The 17,137-nt window shown below is 42.9% G+C and overlaps 1 protein-coding gene across 1 annotated transcript; it reads right to left on the bottom strand.

Annotated features, from left to right (window-relative positions):
• Positions 1-865: 865 nt before the first annotated feature.
• LOC120760781 (myosin-1B) lies at positions 866-16,432 on the bottom strand. Its single transcript, XM_058422952.1, is given in 38 exon segments — positions 866-1,018; positions 1,221-1,316; positions 1,581-1,685; positions 1,773-1,943; positions 2,038-2,163; positions 3,029-3,232; positions 3,336-3,644; positions 3,830-3,954; positions 4,118-4,283; positions 4,370-4,553; positions 4,941-5,137; positions 5,455-5,573; positions 6,113-6,239; positions 6,865-7,254; positions 7,343-7,433; positions 7,521-7,666; positions 7,752-7,928; positions 8,031-8,273; positions 8,764-9,019; positions 9,121-9,257; positions 9,337-9,460; positions 9,618-9,735; positions 9,829-9,916; positions 10,610-10,680; positions 10,808-11,117; positions 11,616-11,786; positions 12,129-12,278; positions 12,376-12,494; positions 13,242-13,380; positions 13,455-13,558; positions 13,665-13,763; positions 13,848-13,911; positions 14,009-14,101; positions 14,177-14,309; positions 14,408-14,435; positions 15,746-15,902; positions 15,994-16,137; positions 16,226-16,432. Coding segments are annotated over 38 exon segments (5,841 nt in total).
• Positions 16,433-17,137: the final 705 nt, after the last annotated feature.

The following is a 17,137-nucleotide window of genomic DNA, read 5'->3' as shown; positions in this document are numbered from 1 at the left end:
GGGTTTCTCTGATGTTTGCTGATATCCACAAAGAATGAAAACCCACATTTTGAGTGAGGCCACGTTGGGCAAAGTTATCAGGATTATGCTGGAGACTTCATAGGAGGTAAGTGTCTGCTTGACCAGTATAGTAAATTCAGGATAATTTTGGAAACAAAGTATAAACAATGACCAACTGACTTTATGAGGTTGTTGGTTATGCTGCCCTGGGAATGCTGGTTTGCACATCACTTTCATGAACAAAAGTTGAAAGTAGATCTCATTTTAGGTTTAAATGTCCTCTAAATTATGTTCCAAAGTGGCTTGAAGAATTGAAGAAATTTAACTTCAAATAAGATCTTTCAAAGAAGACACAAGAATTAAAAGAACAATCAAAGATTAAGTGGGAGTAGGAAGGAAGGTGTAATACGTTATTGTTTGGACAGAACATTTGACAAAATATCTATGGTATTCCTGTTGTAAAGCAACAGTTATAAGGGAAAATTACACTCTGTGTTAGAGAAAAAATATTTTCTCAGCTAAGGGAGTATTAGATGAAATCTCCTGGTAAGAAGAAAGCAGGATGTCTGATTACACCACTTTAAAAGTGGCTGAAACATTTTGAAAATATCTTAAGCAAGATTTTTAATTGAACTAATATGTTTTAAAAAACCAAGGAAAAATGTACACCTTAGAAGAATTCAGGGTGATGATTAAAATGCGACACTCGACTTCTCATTATGTACATGGCATAAGCTCTAGAATTTTTATTTATGTAGGCATTACTCATCTACAGATTAATGAAGGATAAAGCAGTGACTACAAAATAAAAGCGACAGAATGGCACATTTTGTGCAATTCTCTCACTTTACAGCACTGGAGGCATTTACTCTTCACCTTCTGCCTTCTTGCCGATTTCCCGGCTCTTGGCCCGGAGCTTGTTGACCTGTGACTCTGCAATGTCAGCCCGCTCCTCGGCTTCCTCCAGCTCGTGCTGGATCTTGCGGAACTTGGAGAGGTTGACATTGGACAGCTCCTCCTGGAGATAGGAAGAAACATAAAACAGGTTTTAAAACAATTCCACTGTAACAATGCTAGGTGGAAATATGAAATAAAGAAAGGCAAACAAAGCTGAGACCTACTACCACAGTGTTGACCTGGGTTCAAACAGAGCCACACAGAATCAAAACAGAATCCCAGTACCACCTGGATAAAGACTGACTGAACACAGAGATACTCACAGCCTCCTCAGCTTGTCTCTTGTAAGCTTTCACCTTAGTTTGCAGTTTGTCCACCAGATCCTGCAGCCTGAGAACATTTTTCCTGTCTTCCTCAGACTAAAGGGAATGACAAGACAGAGAAGGACCTCTTATACCCTCCTCCACATGAAATAGAGAGTAACATTTCTATTTGACATTGCAGCCCAGTAAGACAGAAGTGATAAGCTGGATATTGTAACGTGACTAGAAAGAGTAATCTTCTGGTGCTTCCATTATTCTCCTTTTTATATATGTGACTTGGGACAAGGAGAAATCCCTCAGGGCCACATTTTGGGTTCCAGGAATAAGAGTGTATCAACATGAAGAAGATGCCTGCCTTACCTGGTAGGTCAGTTCCTTCACCCTGCGCTCGTACTTGCGCACACCCTTCACGGCTTCAGCGCTGCGCTTCTGCTCAGCATCAACCTCCCCTTCCAGCTCCCGCACCTGCAAGTACAAGCCCATCCCTGCAGCTTCCCTGGCAATGTCTCTGCAAGGACACGCTCACTCAGACACCACCCCAGCCCTACACACCCTGGCCTCCAGCTTCTGGATCTGCTTCTTCCCTCCCTTCAGTGCCAGCTGCTCAGCCTCATCCAGACGGTGTTGCAGGTCCTTCACTGTCTGGTCCAGGTTCTTCTTCATCCTCTCCAGGTGGGCACTGGTGTCCTGCTCCTTCTTCAGCTCTTCTGCCATCATGGCCGCCTGATCAGAGCAAAAGGTCAAAGCCATTTTAGGAGTGGAGATATTTTGGGGAGAGCACATTCACCATCAGCAATGGCAGAAGCATCCAACTCACATCTGTGATGGCCTTCTTGGCCTTCTCCTCCGCATTGCGGGCTTCCTGGATGGTATCCTCCATTTCACCCTGGATCTGGGCAATGTCCGTTTCCAGCTTCTTCTTGGTGTTGATCAGGCTGGTGTTCTGTTGAGCAGGATCAGAGGTTTGTTTTTGTAAGTTCATTAGTTGAAATCAAGAACATTACAGCATTTTCAAAACTTTAAGACATAATTATGGGAATAATCAATACCAGAGGTTTTTCTAGTAAAATTTCTTGTCACTGGGGAGAAAACATTTTGGTTTTTTTCTCCAACAATTCATTTTATTAATTTGAAAAACTGCTCAAAAATATAATCTGTGCCACATCTCATCCACCAAGACTGGCACAGGAAAGTGACAAAAATAGAGAAAAGGCATTGAAATGCCTCCTCTTCAGCATTAGGGAAGAGTAATCCACTCTCAACAACTGAAAAGAGGAAAAATTTTGAATGTAGATGGAATTAATCACTTCCAGAATCATTTTGTCACTTGAAATTGGCCACTTTCCTTAGATTTCAGCACTTGACTGCTTGATGGCTATTATGACTCATAGCTCATGTCAAACTCTCCTTTATAAATACTTAATCAGATCTAGGAGTTCATCCCCAGTTTCTTGCAAGTGAAAAAGTCCATGAGGATTGCTCAGTGCTACATTTCAGCCAAAAGGGAATGAATGTTGCTGTGGTCTCAAAATTCCATTCCCTGACTGCTCAGAGAACTTGGCACGTCCCTGTGAATAAAATGTCTGAGAACACAAATGAGGTGGAAGCATGTGTGTCATTGTATGCAGCCTGGGAAAACCACCAGTGCACACATTTTTTTTCAGCAAAGATCTCTCTTAGTAACATGATGAATACTCCAGAAAAGAGGACTCTCTTCCTCCAAGCGGAGCATCCAACGGTGACTGGAATAAAGCATAAAAGTGTTCTCCCAGTTACCGAGAGGACCATTCCTCACCAAATGACCTCACCTGGGTATGGAGGAGTTGCACACGCTCACTGGCATCCATTAATTCCTGCTCAGCCACTTTCCTTGACCGCTCTGTCTGCTCCAGGGCTGCCCGGAGCTCCTCAATCTCAGCCTGCAGCAGGTTTGCCCTGCGCTCCACCATGGCCACCTGCTCCTTCAGGTCCTCCTGTGACCTGAGAGCATCATCCAAGTGTATCTGGGTGTCCTGTAGAGCCATTGAAGGAAATTATAAGCAGATTAAGAGCTCCTGTGGACATAAAGTATTAACCAAGATATTTCTCTCTGTAGGAAATTTCTGTTTAACAGACCTTGAGCACTGCCTGGGTGTTTCTCAGGTTCTTCTGTGCCTCTGCAGCCTGGCGGTTGGCATGGCTCAGCTGGATTTCTATTTCATTCAGGTCTCCTTCCATCTTCTTCTTCAGTCTCAGGGCTTCATTTCTGCTCCTGATCTCAGCATCCAGAGTGCTCTGCATGGAGTCAACAACTCGCTGGTGGTTTCTCTTCAGCTGGTCAATCTCCTCATCTTTCTCTGCTATCTTCCTGTCTATCTCAGACTTCACTTGGTTGAGCTCAAGCTGCAGGCGAAGGATCTTCCCCTCCTCATGTTCCAGGGAGGCCTTGACAAGAAAAAATAAGAATACTTTTCATGTAACAAAAGTTGAACCTGAAGCTCTGAGTAAAAAAAGCTATGTTTAGATAATATCTCTTCTTTTATAAACCTCATCTCCTTTTTTGTCTGGGAATGAGATAAACAGGACAGACATCCAAGGAACGCAAGAGAGCAAGAAATAAAGCTGTGTACCTCAGCTTCCTCCAGAGCAGCCTGGATTTCAGATTTCTCCTGCTCAATCTGCTTCTTGACTTTCTCCAGCTCATGAATTGCCTTCCCGCCCTCCGCAATCTGCTCCGTGAGGTCGGAAATCTCCTCTGTGGGAACAAAGACCAATGGCATGGTCAGGCACAGAGCAGAGTGGGCAGGGTCCTGTCCCACCAAGGTGACAGGCACCTCTGCAGGCCCAGAGCCATGAAGAATGGTGAGAATGGCTGATAGTGAGCAAGGCCATCAAGGAGCAGAGGGCCAGGGACTTACGCTGCAAGTTCTTGTTCTCCCGCTTCATTGTTTCCAGGTGGTCCAAGGACTCCTCATAGGCATTCTTCATCTTGAACAGCTCCGTGCTGAGAGAGCGCGACTCCTTCTGCGAGGCCTCCAGCTCAGCCTGCGTCTCCTCATACTTCTGCTTCCATTCTGCCAGGATCTGGAGAGAAACGGGGTGTGAGTCGGGCTGTGGCCATCACAGGGTCATGCTCTGGCCAGGAGTGCTGGTGCTGGAGGCCAAAGGACCTTGTCAAAGTTCTTCTGCTTCTTATCCAGAGCAGCGCAGGCAGCATTGGATCTCTCCACATCAAGCATCAGGTCCTCCACTTCATTCTGCAGCCTCTGCTTTGTCTTTTCCAGGGAGGCACATTTGGCATTGACAGCCTCAACATGCTCCTCTGCATCCTGCAGGCGCTGGGCCAGCTTCTTCCTGGGAAGAGAGAAGCACAGAGCCATGTTAGAACTTGGAAGGGCAACAGTTCTTTGCTATCATGAGTTTTTCACTTTGGAGGTTTTGATCAAAATGCTTTCCACAATGTTTTTTATTGTCCATGGGTCCTTGCAGCCAACAAGATATATCACTTCTCTGATCACTTACGGAAGATTAGGCCTGTCTTAGCCCTTCTAGCCCTAAAGCCTATGTTTTCCCTTCCAATCTCGCTCTTTTTCTCTCCCTCACTCTCTTCCCATTTTTTTACAAAGACAGTATATCCTTGCCTTCATCCCACTCTTGTCTTAACCAACTCTCAGCGATTCCAATTTCCCTTCATCAGTTTCAGTCTTCTCCCTTCATTTGCCATCCTGCTTCCCCACATACTTGGCCTCCTCGAGCTCCTCTGTGCGCTGAATCGCGTCCGTCTCGTATTTGGTTCTCCACTGGGCCACTTCACTGTTGGCTTTGGACAGGGCTCGCTGCAGCTCCCCCTTGGCCTCCTGCTCCTCCTCATATTGTTCCCGGAGCAAGTCACAGTCGTGGCGAGCCGACTGCAGGGCGTGGGCCAGGGCGTTCTTGGCCTTGGGGAAGAATAGCATGTGATAATTAATGGAAATATCTTGGGAGATCTCCTCTCTGAAATGCTGATGGGCACTGATTCTGCTATGAGTAATGGCAAGCTATTGAATGAAAGTGAAAGGTCTGGGCATCTGCAAAACAATTAATATATAGACTGCAGGGAAGGAGGAACAAAACTATTATGGGAAGGCTTGCACTGTATTACCTAAGGGTTTTTCCTCCCTTTCATCTTGGAGTTTCTGTAATTTCATATGTATCTAAAGCTGCTCCTAGACAGAGGAATCCAATGGAAAACTCAGAATTTAGAGAGCCTTCTTACCTTTATCTCTTCCTCTAGATGCCTTTTGAGTTCCTCAATCTGTTGGGTGAAAGCCTGTTTGCCTCTTGACAGCTGAGAAATCAGAGCATCCTTCTCCTCCACCTGCCGTGAATATTCACCTGGGAGTGTTCAAAAAACTTGTTATGGCTTACATAAAAGTATTAATTTTGATAATAAATGCCTATATTAAAATATTTTGAGTTAAACAAAATTTTACTTCTTTCATGGATTCCTTATCACTGACACCTGCCCCCATTTCTTAGAGTGTAGAAACAACATGTCATGCAAAATCCAACCAGCCTCACTCTATGTTTGCATTAAGCCTCGAGTTTACAGAATGAGTACTGCAGTGCCATCCAGAGGGACTAGGGCACATGGGAATCTCAGGAGGTTTAACAAGGCCAAGAAATCCAGGCGTGGCCTCAAGCGTGCTGAGTAGGGGGAGCGATCACTCTCCACTAACCATCAGCAATGCTTCTCCTAATGTAACTCAGGATTCTCTCAGGGTTCTGATGGCCATCTTCATCACAAAAACACAGTTTTGGCTGAGGTTCAACTTAATTCATGCTCAATCCTCCAAGACTCCAGGTTATTTTTACTTGTTTTTTAAACGTCACAGGTGATATACAGTATTCTCTTAAAAACACAAAAGTCATACCGGATTCTGTTTGTAGCCGAGCTCTTTGAGCACTTATGTCATTAATTATGCGCTGCTGTTCCTCCTCCTTTGTCTTAATCTCACTGAGTTGATCTTCTAGGGAACGACACATCTTCTCCAGATTTGCCTGTTTGCATGAGGAACAGAAGGAAAGATTTCCTGATACATATTTATATGAAGTTTGTGTCCCCAGTTCCAACAGCTGTGCATTCCCTGCCCATTCCAGAGCAATGCAATGAGGTGATCTCTAAACTTCCTTCAAGCCCAAACCATTCTATGATTCTATAATTTATTAATTTTCATTATCTATTTTCAATAGATAAAAAGAATGATGAGACCCTGTAAAATGAAGAACACATTTAAAATTCTGTTTTTCTCTCAGAGATTATATTACTGAAGTATTAAAGGAAAGAAAAGGAAAATAGGAATTAAAAGGAAAGAGTAATTTCCATGCTAGGAAGAAACTAATGGCATTTCTTTTTTAGAGGAAACTAAAAAGCAGTAAGGTCACTGCCTCTCATTTTGTAATATTGTGAACTAAGCGGTGAGACCTCAGTGTTCCTTAGGTTAGGTGAAACTTTAGCTTTCACCCAAAGGACACAAAAAATATTTAAATAATACTGAAATGTTTAAACAAACATTCAAGCTGCAAAGTGCAATAATTTATTCTAATATATGACTAATTAAAATTTATATGTTAAAATATAAATACCTGATTATGGTTGAATTAATGACAAGAAATATTTATGTACCTTGGCTTTGGAGACAGACTCCATGTTGCTGGCCAAGTCGTCAATCTCCATCTTCAGCTCACTTTTCTCCTTCTCCAGCTTCTGCTTCACGCGTTGCAGGTTGTCGATCTGCTCGCCCAGCTCAGCTGTGCTGTCCGCGTGCTTCTTGCGCAGGGCGGCAGCCGTGGCTTCGTGCTGCAGCGTGGCCTCTTCCAGGTCACGGCGCATCTTCTGGAATTCTGCCTCGCGCTTCTTGTTCATCTCCACCTGAGCTGCTGTCGCCCCTCCTGCTTCTTCCAGGCGCTCGCTGATCTCCTCCAGCTCCCTGGACAGGTCAGCCCGATGCTTCTCTGCTTTAGCGCGAGACGTTCGCTCTGCCTCAATTTCCTCCTCCAGCTCCTCAATGCGGGCCTGCACAACACCAGGGACCCTTCACACCCGTGCCCTGCTCCTGCCTGAGCTGAGCCTGAACAGGGGAGGGGAAGGAACAGAGACTTGCCTGCAGCTCCTTGATTTTCTTCTGAAATTGCACACCCAGGGCTTGTTCATCCTCAATGTTGCTCTGGATCTGGCTGATTTCAAAGTCTTTCCTTTGGGCCAAGTGAACCGTGTTAGAGCTCCAAGAAACAAGACAAGTGCTGCAGCCCAGCACTCAGGTGCCCCAGAGCCACACTTACTTCTTCAGTTTCTCATCCAGCTGCTGCTTATCATTCTCCAGATCCATGATGCTGTCTTGGGCCAGCTTCAGGTCTCCTTCCAGTTTCCTCTTAACTCTCTCCAGGTCCACACGCAGTTTCTTCTCTTGCTCCAGGGACCCTTCCAGCTAAACACAACAAGACCATCAGGGCTCTACCAGCCACGTCAGGCTCCATACCTGTCCTGTTCCTGCTCTATGTCTGTGTGCTTACATCGTCCACTTGCTGTTCCAGCTTGCTTTTTGCTTTGGTCAGAGTATTGACTTTGTCCTCTTCTGCCTGCAGGTCATCCAGGGTTTGCTGATGGGCCTCTTGGAGGGCTTTCTTCTCTTTTGTCAGCTTGGCAATGGTCTCATCCAGGGCTGCCATCTCCTCGGTCAGGTTTTTCACCTTTGAGAAGAAAGGAGCAAGCACAGACAGAAAATGTTGCTTAAAATGTTCATAGCAGGACAAATCTTTTCCTGAGTGCGAGTGACAGGTTCTACCTCATACCTTGTTTTCGGTGGCATGTTTTTCCTTCTCCACCTTGGCCAGTGTTAGCTCAAGGTCATCAATATCTTTCTTCAGCTCTGAACATTCATCCTCCAGCTTCCTCTTCTTGGCTGTCAGCTCAGCATTGATTTCCTCTTCATCCTCAGCCCTTTCAGTTACCTCCTTAATTTTGGCTTCTAGCTGGATTTTGGTTTTGATCAGCTGGTCACACCTTTCCTCAGCATCAGCCAAGCTATCTGCTTCCTGGTGGAGAGACAGAATTTTGTAGGTTCCAATGTTTTGAAGTTTCTCTTCTCTGCCTCTTTTATCACTGAGTAGCAGCCAAAGCTGACCTTCAAGTCCAGCAGCAGAATAATATTAACAGATAGTTACCAAGCAGAGATGGGATGGCTTTTCCTGCACCTGCATTCACAAGTGCCACTTTCAAGTGTAGTTTGCATTTTGTTCCAAATTAATCCATTTTTCTACCTCATGTCAAGGATCTACATTTACTTTCTTCCTCTGAATTCAAGATCACTGACTCCCACTTGAAAATCTCTGTATCTTTGCACTGGCTGTCATAGTGCTTACCACATCACTGCCAGAATTTGTTGCCTCACTTTCACATATGTATGATGGATAATTCCCCAAATTTATGCCTTTTGGTCTTCTATAGTCTGATCTTCTGTTTTAAAAAGCAGACTGAATGTATAGACTAATTTTCTGAGTGAAAAATTGAAGATGATAAACTCACAGCCTGTACTTGGAGCTGCAGGTCATTTTTCTCCTGCGCAAGTTTCACCATTTTCTCCTCAAGCTCCTTCCGCTTTGCCTCAGACTTTGCAAGCTCTTCCTTGGTTTTCTCAAACTCTTGTTTCATGTTGGCCATCTCTTTTTCAGATTCTGCACTCTTCAACAAAGGCTTGATCTTGAAGAACAGCTTCATCCATGGCCAATGTTTGACATTCATGAATGCACGAATGTTGTACTGGATGCAGAAGATGGATTCCCTGAGGCATGATTAAAAAGTACAATGAATATTCTCAGTCTGGCAAGTGTCAACACTTTCCCATGAGCAAAATGACTTTAACTAAAGAAAAGGAAGGGGTACCTGCGCTCCACCATTCTCTGGTACTCCACCCTCATCAGGAAACCCCTGCACCTGGCCTGGGTGCGGGTGATGAGCTGTGCCAGCTTCTCATCCCTCATCTCCTCCAGCAGTCCCAGCAGCCCAGCTTTGAAGAACACCTTGAGAGAGAGAATGTTGCAGCACATCACTGTCAGGTAGAGCAAAGCCCAGGCAGACAGTGAATGGGGACGTTTGTACCTTGGTGTGTCCAAATTTGTACTGGGTGTGGTCCACATCGATTGACCCAAGGAGCTTCTCAGAAGCCTTCTTGCTATCGATGAACTGTCCCTCGGGGATGGCACTGGCATTGAGCACCTTGTACCTGTGGAATCAGAGGAAGATAAGGCTATTTTTTTCCAAGCAACACACATTAGCCACTTAACTCCACCAACAGTATTTGAAAGCAGAGCACAGCCTAAATGGACTCATGAATGAACCAACATTGCTTTTAATGATGCTGACAAGCACCATGCTCTCACCTCTGTTTGAAGTCAGCATAGAGGACTCTGCTGGGGAACCCTTTCCTGCAAATCCTGATCCCTTCCAGCACGCCGTTACAGCGCAGCTGGTGCAGCACCAGCTCGTGCTCCATGGCACCTGGCAATGCAGAGCACAAATGAATGGCAGGGATGGCAATGCAGAGAGGAAAGGATGGATCAGAGCCAGGATCTTTCTGCTTGAGCATCTTACCAGGTGTTTTAGTCTCATTGGGGATGATACAGCGCACAAAATGGGGGTGAGTGCTCCGCAGATTGGTCATCAGCTTGTTGAGATTCTCCTAGAGGAACCAAATACCAGTATGAGTTTCCTTGTATTGAGTGTTTGATGCACCAAGCCCAGGTAATGATTTTATGACTTCTCAAGCTGGGTTTTGTAGTAGTTAGATAAAGCCACAGAAAAAAAAATCTTCTATTTGAAGGTACTGAGCACCATTTTTAGACTGAAATACTACAGTGCTGCTGTTGGTTCAGTGAAAATTGATATATAATTTCACACATTCACAATAAGTAAATTACTTAGATTTTTCACATTCTACCTTCAGAAGTGAATCTACTCAATTTTAAAAACATAGGGATTTATTCCAATGAGATAAATATCTCCTTGGAAATAATTTTCAAATCTTCAATAGAAATGCAGGAATACTAATATTACCATTCTAGTCTGACCCAAAGACATAAAAATATGAAGATCTAAATGATATCTGCTAATTAAAAAAAAAAAAAAAAAGACACAAAAAAACCCCCAAAACAACAACAACAAAAACCCCCACAAATTAGTGATCTCCATGATTTTGAAGATTGAATGCTAGTTTTTGGACATATTTGCAATGTTAAAATTGACTCTGAAAAACCTTATTTGGAATTTCCAAAGAAATTTACCCCCTTTACAGTAAGTTAAAATAGCTGTTTCAAATTTATATTAGCTCACCCCCTTTCCTCACACTTCAGAGATAACAGATGCAGTACTATACCCGGAAAAGAGCTGACACAGTCTGGAAGGAAGAACCCTTCTTCTTGCCTCCCTTCTTGCCACCACCAGCCTCTGTGAATTGAATAAAGGATAACAATGTTTTAAAATTAACATGATACAACTTTAAATGTTTAGTGTTTATGGCTTTAATTCTGTGACAATTATCACACATTGAAAACACAGTTTTCATAAAACTGACCGGCATCTGCTCCACCATAGTTGGCAAAGAGTAAAGCCAGGGTCTTCACAGATGATTTCTGGTACAGCCCAATGACAGTTTCATTCAGAGGGTCCTTGTTCTTCTCCAGCCAGCCAGTGATGTTGTAGTCCACTGTTCCAGCGTAGTGCACCAGGGAGAAGTGGGCCTCAGCCTTGCCTTTGGCAGGCTTGGGCTTCTGGAAGTTGTTGGACTTGCCCAGGTGCTGGTCATAGAGCTTGTTCTTGAAAGAGGTGTCAGTTGCCTTGGGGAACATGCACTCCTCTTCCAGGATGGAGAAGATGCCCATGGGCTGGAAGAGATTATGACAGACAAGAGGGAGAAATAGATTAGAAAGGAAACATCTCTTGGTTGGAAAGTTGCTGAAGTCAGAAAAGAAAGTTGTTCCCATACTGACTTTAAGTCAGAGAAAATCGCTAAGGCTCAACTTTTTTCAGTGTTGCTGTTTCATTTAAAATTATGGAAATTCCTTTGCCAATGAAGTTATTATTTTTTATATATATGACAATGTGAAATACTCTCCTCTCCATAAAACCTGTTTACTGTTAAGTATTTAGAGAACATGATCACCTTTTTCATGTCATTTTGTAATTTGGCAACGAATTCTCTCACCAAAAATCCTGATATCCGAATAATGATCTCCAAAACCACATCTACACTGTTGCCACTTCCACAGAGTATGTATTTGAAGAAGTCAAAATGTTCTCACATGTTCTCACATGCTTCTTAATTGTTTGTCTTGGCAAGCATTAAACACCCAATTAATATTAGACTTGAACAGGAAGGATACCTTCTCAATGAGCTCAATGCAGGCAGCCAGGTCCATCCCAAAATCAATGAATGTCCATTCAATGCCCTCCTTCTTGTACTCCTCCTGCTCCAGCACGAACATGTGGTGGTTGAAGAACTGTTGCAGTTTCTCATTGGTGAAGTTGATGCACAGCTGCTCAAAGCTGTTATACTGCCAGACATAAAAAAAACATATAACATTTTCAAGGATCAGTGATAATACCAAGGTGTTTTCTTGTGCAATCCTAATTCCCCATGTCTTATACTTTAAACACAAGTCCTCTTCCTGTGAAATTTTCCTTTGCTATTTCTCTAGAGTTATTTAGAAAAGACAGGTTTTTAATTTAGAGCAATTAGAAAATTAGTTTTCTATTTTCTATTGTTTTTTTCAGGATTAAAAGCATGATTCTAAAAGCCCTACAAATAAGTGTAGGGGGATACTTGCTTCTATTAAATATATTTCAAAATTCTCAGGTAGAGTTCTACAAAAATTCTAGAAAACTGTGCTCCTTACGTCAAAGATCTCAAAGCCAGCGATGTCCAGGACACCAATGAAGTACTGCCTGGGCTGCTTTGTGTCCAGCTGTTGGTTGATGCGAACAACCATCCACAGGAACATTTTCTCATAGACAGCCTTTGCCAGGGCACCCACTGAATTGTTCACCTAAAGCATAGAGAAAGGTTTGGAGGTTACTATTCACAGGAGAGGAGAATCAAGGGGAACCATCACAGCATGCTCCACATTACCATATTTTTTCTACCTGCTGCACAGTTTGGCCCTTGGTCACGTATTCATTCCCCACTTTGACTCGGGGGTAGCAGAGGGCCTTGAGCAGGTCTGCTGAGTTCAGACCCATCAGGTAGGCAGCCTTGTCAGCCACTAAACACCAGAAAAGACAGAAGAGCAGATATACAAAAATTCCTTAAAGTCAATGCTTGACTGACTGGCCCAATAGAATTCTCCACAAGGTTGTGCAACAGTATCTGCCACAGCTACGAAATTAATTTCTCTTTCGTGTTCAGGACTCAGAGTTTATAACTCTTTCTGAACTTGAGTTTCTGCAAATGTTTTTCAACAGAGCTCATTGAGTTTATCCTCTTTCAGGTGTCAGTATGGAACTGCAAACTTTCTAGTCATATAGCAGGAGGATTTATCACTCAGAGAGATGGAAGTATGGACTGTCCTTCCTGCTGTGACAGAGACTAATGAAGTACACATCTCATGTCAGAGTTCTCTCCAGTAGGTGAGGATGAACAGGAGCACAAGCTTCTGTCTTGTTAGGGCTGAACTATTTCACTACTCCATACTACATCAGAGGTTGCAAGGTGTATTTCAACTTCAGTATGATTTTTTTTTTTTTTTTTTAATTCAGTGTGATATTAGCAACGTTACAGCAATTGACATGCAAGTATCCTGGCTTCCTGTCAGTATACACTGGATTTCTTATATAGTAGTCACAGAGGAAAAAGTACAGGTATAATTAAATGAGATAAATGCCTCAACTGGCATCCAGTCATGGACCAACTACCCTTATTCTTAGTTTACACATTTAAAGCCTGAAATCTGCCTAAGTCCTATTGTAATAAAGACTATCTCTTTTGGAAAGCTTGCTGACTCTGCTGATACCTTCAGTGCCATCAGGCTCTGCCTGCTCCTCACGCTGTTTCTGCTTGAACTTGAGGTTCCCATAGTGCATGACAGCCCCTGTCAGCTTGTAGATGGCTGTTTTCTCATCAGCACTGAAGCCCAGGATGTCAATGGCACTCTGGCAACAGAAACACAAATGTACATATACCAGTGCTCAAATCCACCAGATGACTGTTTAGTAAAGTTACTCACATCTGTGGCCATGAGCTCCTCCTGATCATCAATGCTGGGCACTGTGATCTCACCTTGACTCACAAAGTGGAAATCATAAGGGTTGGTGGTGATGAGGAGCATGTCTGAAAGTAACAGAAGGAGAGAAATAAGCTTACTTTATTTTCCAGATAACATAGTGAGCTATTGCTCAGTGATTTTCCTTCAAAAAAGGTTAGTAATCTTTCCTACCAATTAGCTCTGGCTTCTTGTTGGACATGATCTGATAAAAGATGTGGTAGCTCCTTTCTGCCTTGAGCTGGAAAGTGACTCTGGACTTCTCCAGCAGATCTGGCAAGGATGGTAGGACAGAGTTAAGCACAGGAAGTGGGGAAGGCTGGAGGGAAGAGGGATCAGGCCGGAAGGGTCTCTTACATGTTTCGATGTCAGCAGAAGCCAGTTTGCCTGTGGCACCAAAGTGGATTCTGATGAATTTACCCTGAAAGCAGCAGGAAGTCAATTGAGACTTATTTAACCAATCTGGACAGCAAGAATATTGAAATGGGTGTTGACAGTTGTCCCAAGTAACAACTTACAAAGCGTGAGGAGTTGTCGTTCCTCACGGTTTTGGCGTTTCCAAAGGCCTCCAGCAGCGGGTTGGCGCTGATGATTTGATCCTCAAGCGTTCCCTACAGGGTGATAAATATTGCTAGTTATCCTTTCCAAAAATCACGTTAGGAACAAAGGAAAGCATTGATCCCAACGTGTGTCTACTAATCTACCTGCATTTTGCCTGATGCATTTTCCTCCTTCTTCTTGTCCCCACTGGCTGCAATTGTTGCAAAGTACTGGATGACACGCTTTGTGTTCACAGTCTTCCCGGCACCGGATTCTCCACTGCCAAAGCCCAGGGAGAAGCAGAGGGTGCGTGGTCAGGCAGGAGGTCCCCTGGCACCGGGCAGCCCCACAGGGACCCGTGCAGGGGGTGTACGTACGTGATCAGGATGGACTGGTTCTCCCGATCTGTGAAGAGGCAGAGGTAAGAGACAGATATAAGAAAAGACAAATAAGAAATTCAAGAACTAGGAAAAAAAAAAAAAGAACTGAAACTTCCAGAGGCTCCAGGAGCAGAAAATAGCAAAAAGTGCTCAGGGAATTCTAGTGGGTACTTTTGATGCTACCAGCAATACTCAGCTATTAGCAACTGGTTCTGTAAAGGAATCACTTCAGAGAAAGTTCAGTAGATGTATGCCTTTCCTGACATTATCTTCTCATCAAGCTACTTACTTCTCTCTTTACAGGCAAGTATAGGTAATGAAAATATTGAGGTTGTAATTTTTTTCTATGTAAATTCTTTTGAAACTAAAAGTTTATTGAATAATCTTATGGAAATTTGGAGACATCATTAATTACAGAAATATCTGACCAACCTCTTTCACCCTTTTTCACCTCTATTTTTTAATCCCTATATATATAGAGAAAATATATATTCTTCAGATTATACATCAACAACATTCATTTTTTATTTTTCTATTCTGGATGCATTTCCCAGTGTCTAAGAAAAGATCAAGAGAAGTTTTAAAACCCTGCACACCTTTTATGTCAATGCATATATAAGGAAGAAAAAATAAGAGGCGAAAGGAAGAAGAGAAAGCAGAAAGAAATTTTTTGAAGTAGCTCAATTTAAAAGTTAAAAGCTTTATTTTTTCCTTGATATTGTTTTATGAAGTTTACTTTTCTCTATATAGTGCAAATGATTTATATATGCAGCTACAGACGAGTGCAGGAGGCCCAGAGATCATTAAAGCCTGTATATAATTTAGATCACATGGCTAAGATCTATATAATGAAATCCATTTGCATAGTAAGTGCCTCAGGTAATGCTTACGTACATGTTTAAAGTAGAGATCTCTGTTTTATTTGTCAGCACTGATGCTTGAAAATTTAAATTGATATTATGCACATCATTTATAGAGTATGCATCATTTAACTGTTCCCTGCACTCTATGTCTGAGACTAATTTAGTGATTAAGATACAGAAATCCATCCATATATGTAAGATTCTGTTATAGGCGTAAGGTCTACACCACAAAATAGGTGATTTCTTTCCAGTGAATTTACATCCTCTAGGTTATGTCCAGGTCTTTAGTGATTCTAATGGGAACACTGACAATCACCTCCCACAGACCATTAGATTTAAGTGCATTAATCTTCCATTAATTTCACACACACAATTTTTTTTAACTGTGGCACCATCTTCCCAGAGAATACCCTACATTTCCCTATACAGACAGACAATTTCAAGACCAGCTCAAAGGCAATCAAGCACTCACCAGTCAGCATGGACTGATAGGCGTTGTCAGAGATGGAGAAGATGTGTGGAGGGGCCTCCTGGCGCTTCTTGCCTCGGTAGGCCAACACCACCTCGGGGTTGTACACCGGCAGCCACTTGTAGGGGTTGACAGTGACGCAGAAGAGCCCCGAGTAGGTCTGTGAGGAAGGGACACAGCACGTTGCCTTCCCCTGAGCCTGGCCCAGCAGTTGCTGAGGCTGCCCAAAGGAAGCTGCTGCTGCCGCTTACGTAGATCATCCAGGCTGCATAACGCTCTTTGAGGTTGTACAGCACAGCGGGTTCGTGCAGGTGGGTCATCATGGCCATGTCCTCGATTTTGTCGTACTTGGGAGGGTTCATGGAGAAGACTTGGTCTTCCTTCACGGTCAGGGTCTGCCAAGGAAACAACAGGTCCACATGTATCACCTAAAATCTCAAAATGGTGATCAAATGTTGATCTTCAGCCTTGTTTTTCACTCACCTCTCCCCCTTCAGTCTTGACAGTGACTTTCCCTGATTCCCTGCTCGTGATTGTCCCTTTCACAAAGGATTCTTTGGGATGAGCCACAAAGACGGATGACTTGGCATCAAAAGGTTTGTTCTGGGCCGCAATTCTCTCCTTTTCCGATTTTCGGAGGTAAGGAGCTGCGTCCCCAAAAACAGCCATCTCAGCATCTCCAGAGGCCATGTCTGCCCTCTAATGAAAGCTCGTCAGCAAAGGTATCTTGTGGAGAAAAAAAAAGTTATTGGTCATCAAGAAGAATAATACAGTCTATACCAGTGAGAAAGTTCTTTGCTCTTTAGCAAATAAATTCCTAGCTAGTTTCCAAAATAACCTCTTAGGAAGAAACCAATTAAATCCACTTTGATTTGAAGTTAAAAGCACCCTAGTCTGAACCCAAGAGTAAGAATTAGACTTCTATAACATATAGATCTTGTAACAGTTAATAGAACATATGAATATTGAATACAGTTTGGTAAGTCACCTTGAATTCTAACAAATTGAGTTTTTCACACAAAAGGATCTGCAGTCATAGAAAAATCACTCTCTGTTCTAGTCCTTAATTATGAGCACTGAGTCTTCAAGAGAGTACTTTCTTGCTGAAAGGATTATCTTTTCTATTAAAAATCAAAAATTACTTGATTTTATAGCTCTTTCCTATTTCCAACTATATAGTCTAAGCAAATTCAGCTGACTATAAAAGGATTTATGAAGAGAATTCCTGCAGCTCTTTAAAAGTCCTGTCCCAGAATACAGATTAGGAATGGATTATTCAGTATATTACCTTTGGAGAACAGCTTGTATCCTGTAATTTGGCCAACCCTGTAAAATAGGAAAGGCAGTTTTTTCTTATTGCTGAACAGAATTGCATATAATACTGTAGAATAGAAA

The sequence above is a fragment of the Hirundo rustica genome, chromosome 18 (genome assembly GCF_015227805.2).
Source record: "Hirundo rustica isolate bHirRus1 chromosome 18, bHirRus1.pri.v3, whole genome shotgun sequence".
In the NCBI taxonomy this organism is placed as follows: Eukaryota; Metazoa; Chordata; class Aves; order Passeriformes; family Hirundinidae; genus Hirundo; species Hirundo rustica.
Note: the sequence above shows the minus strand (reverse complement) of the source record. Positions and strands in the feature narration are given on the sequence as shown.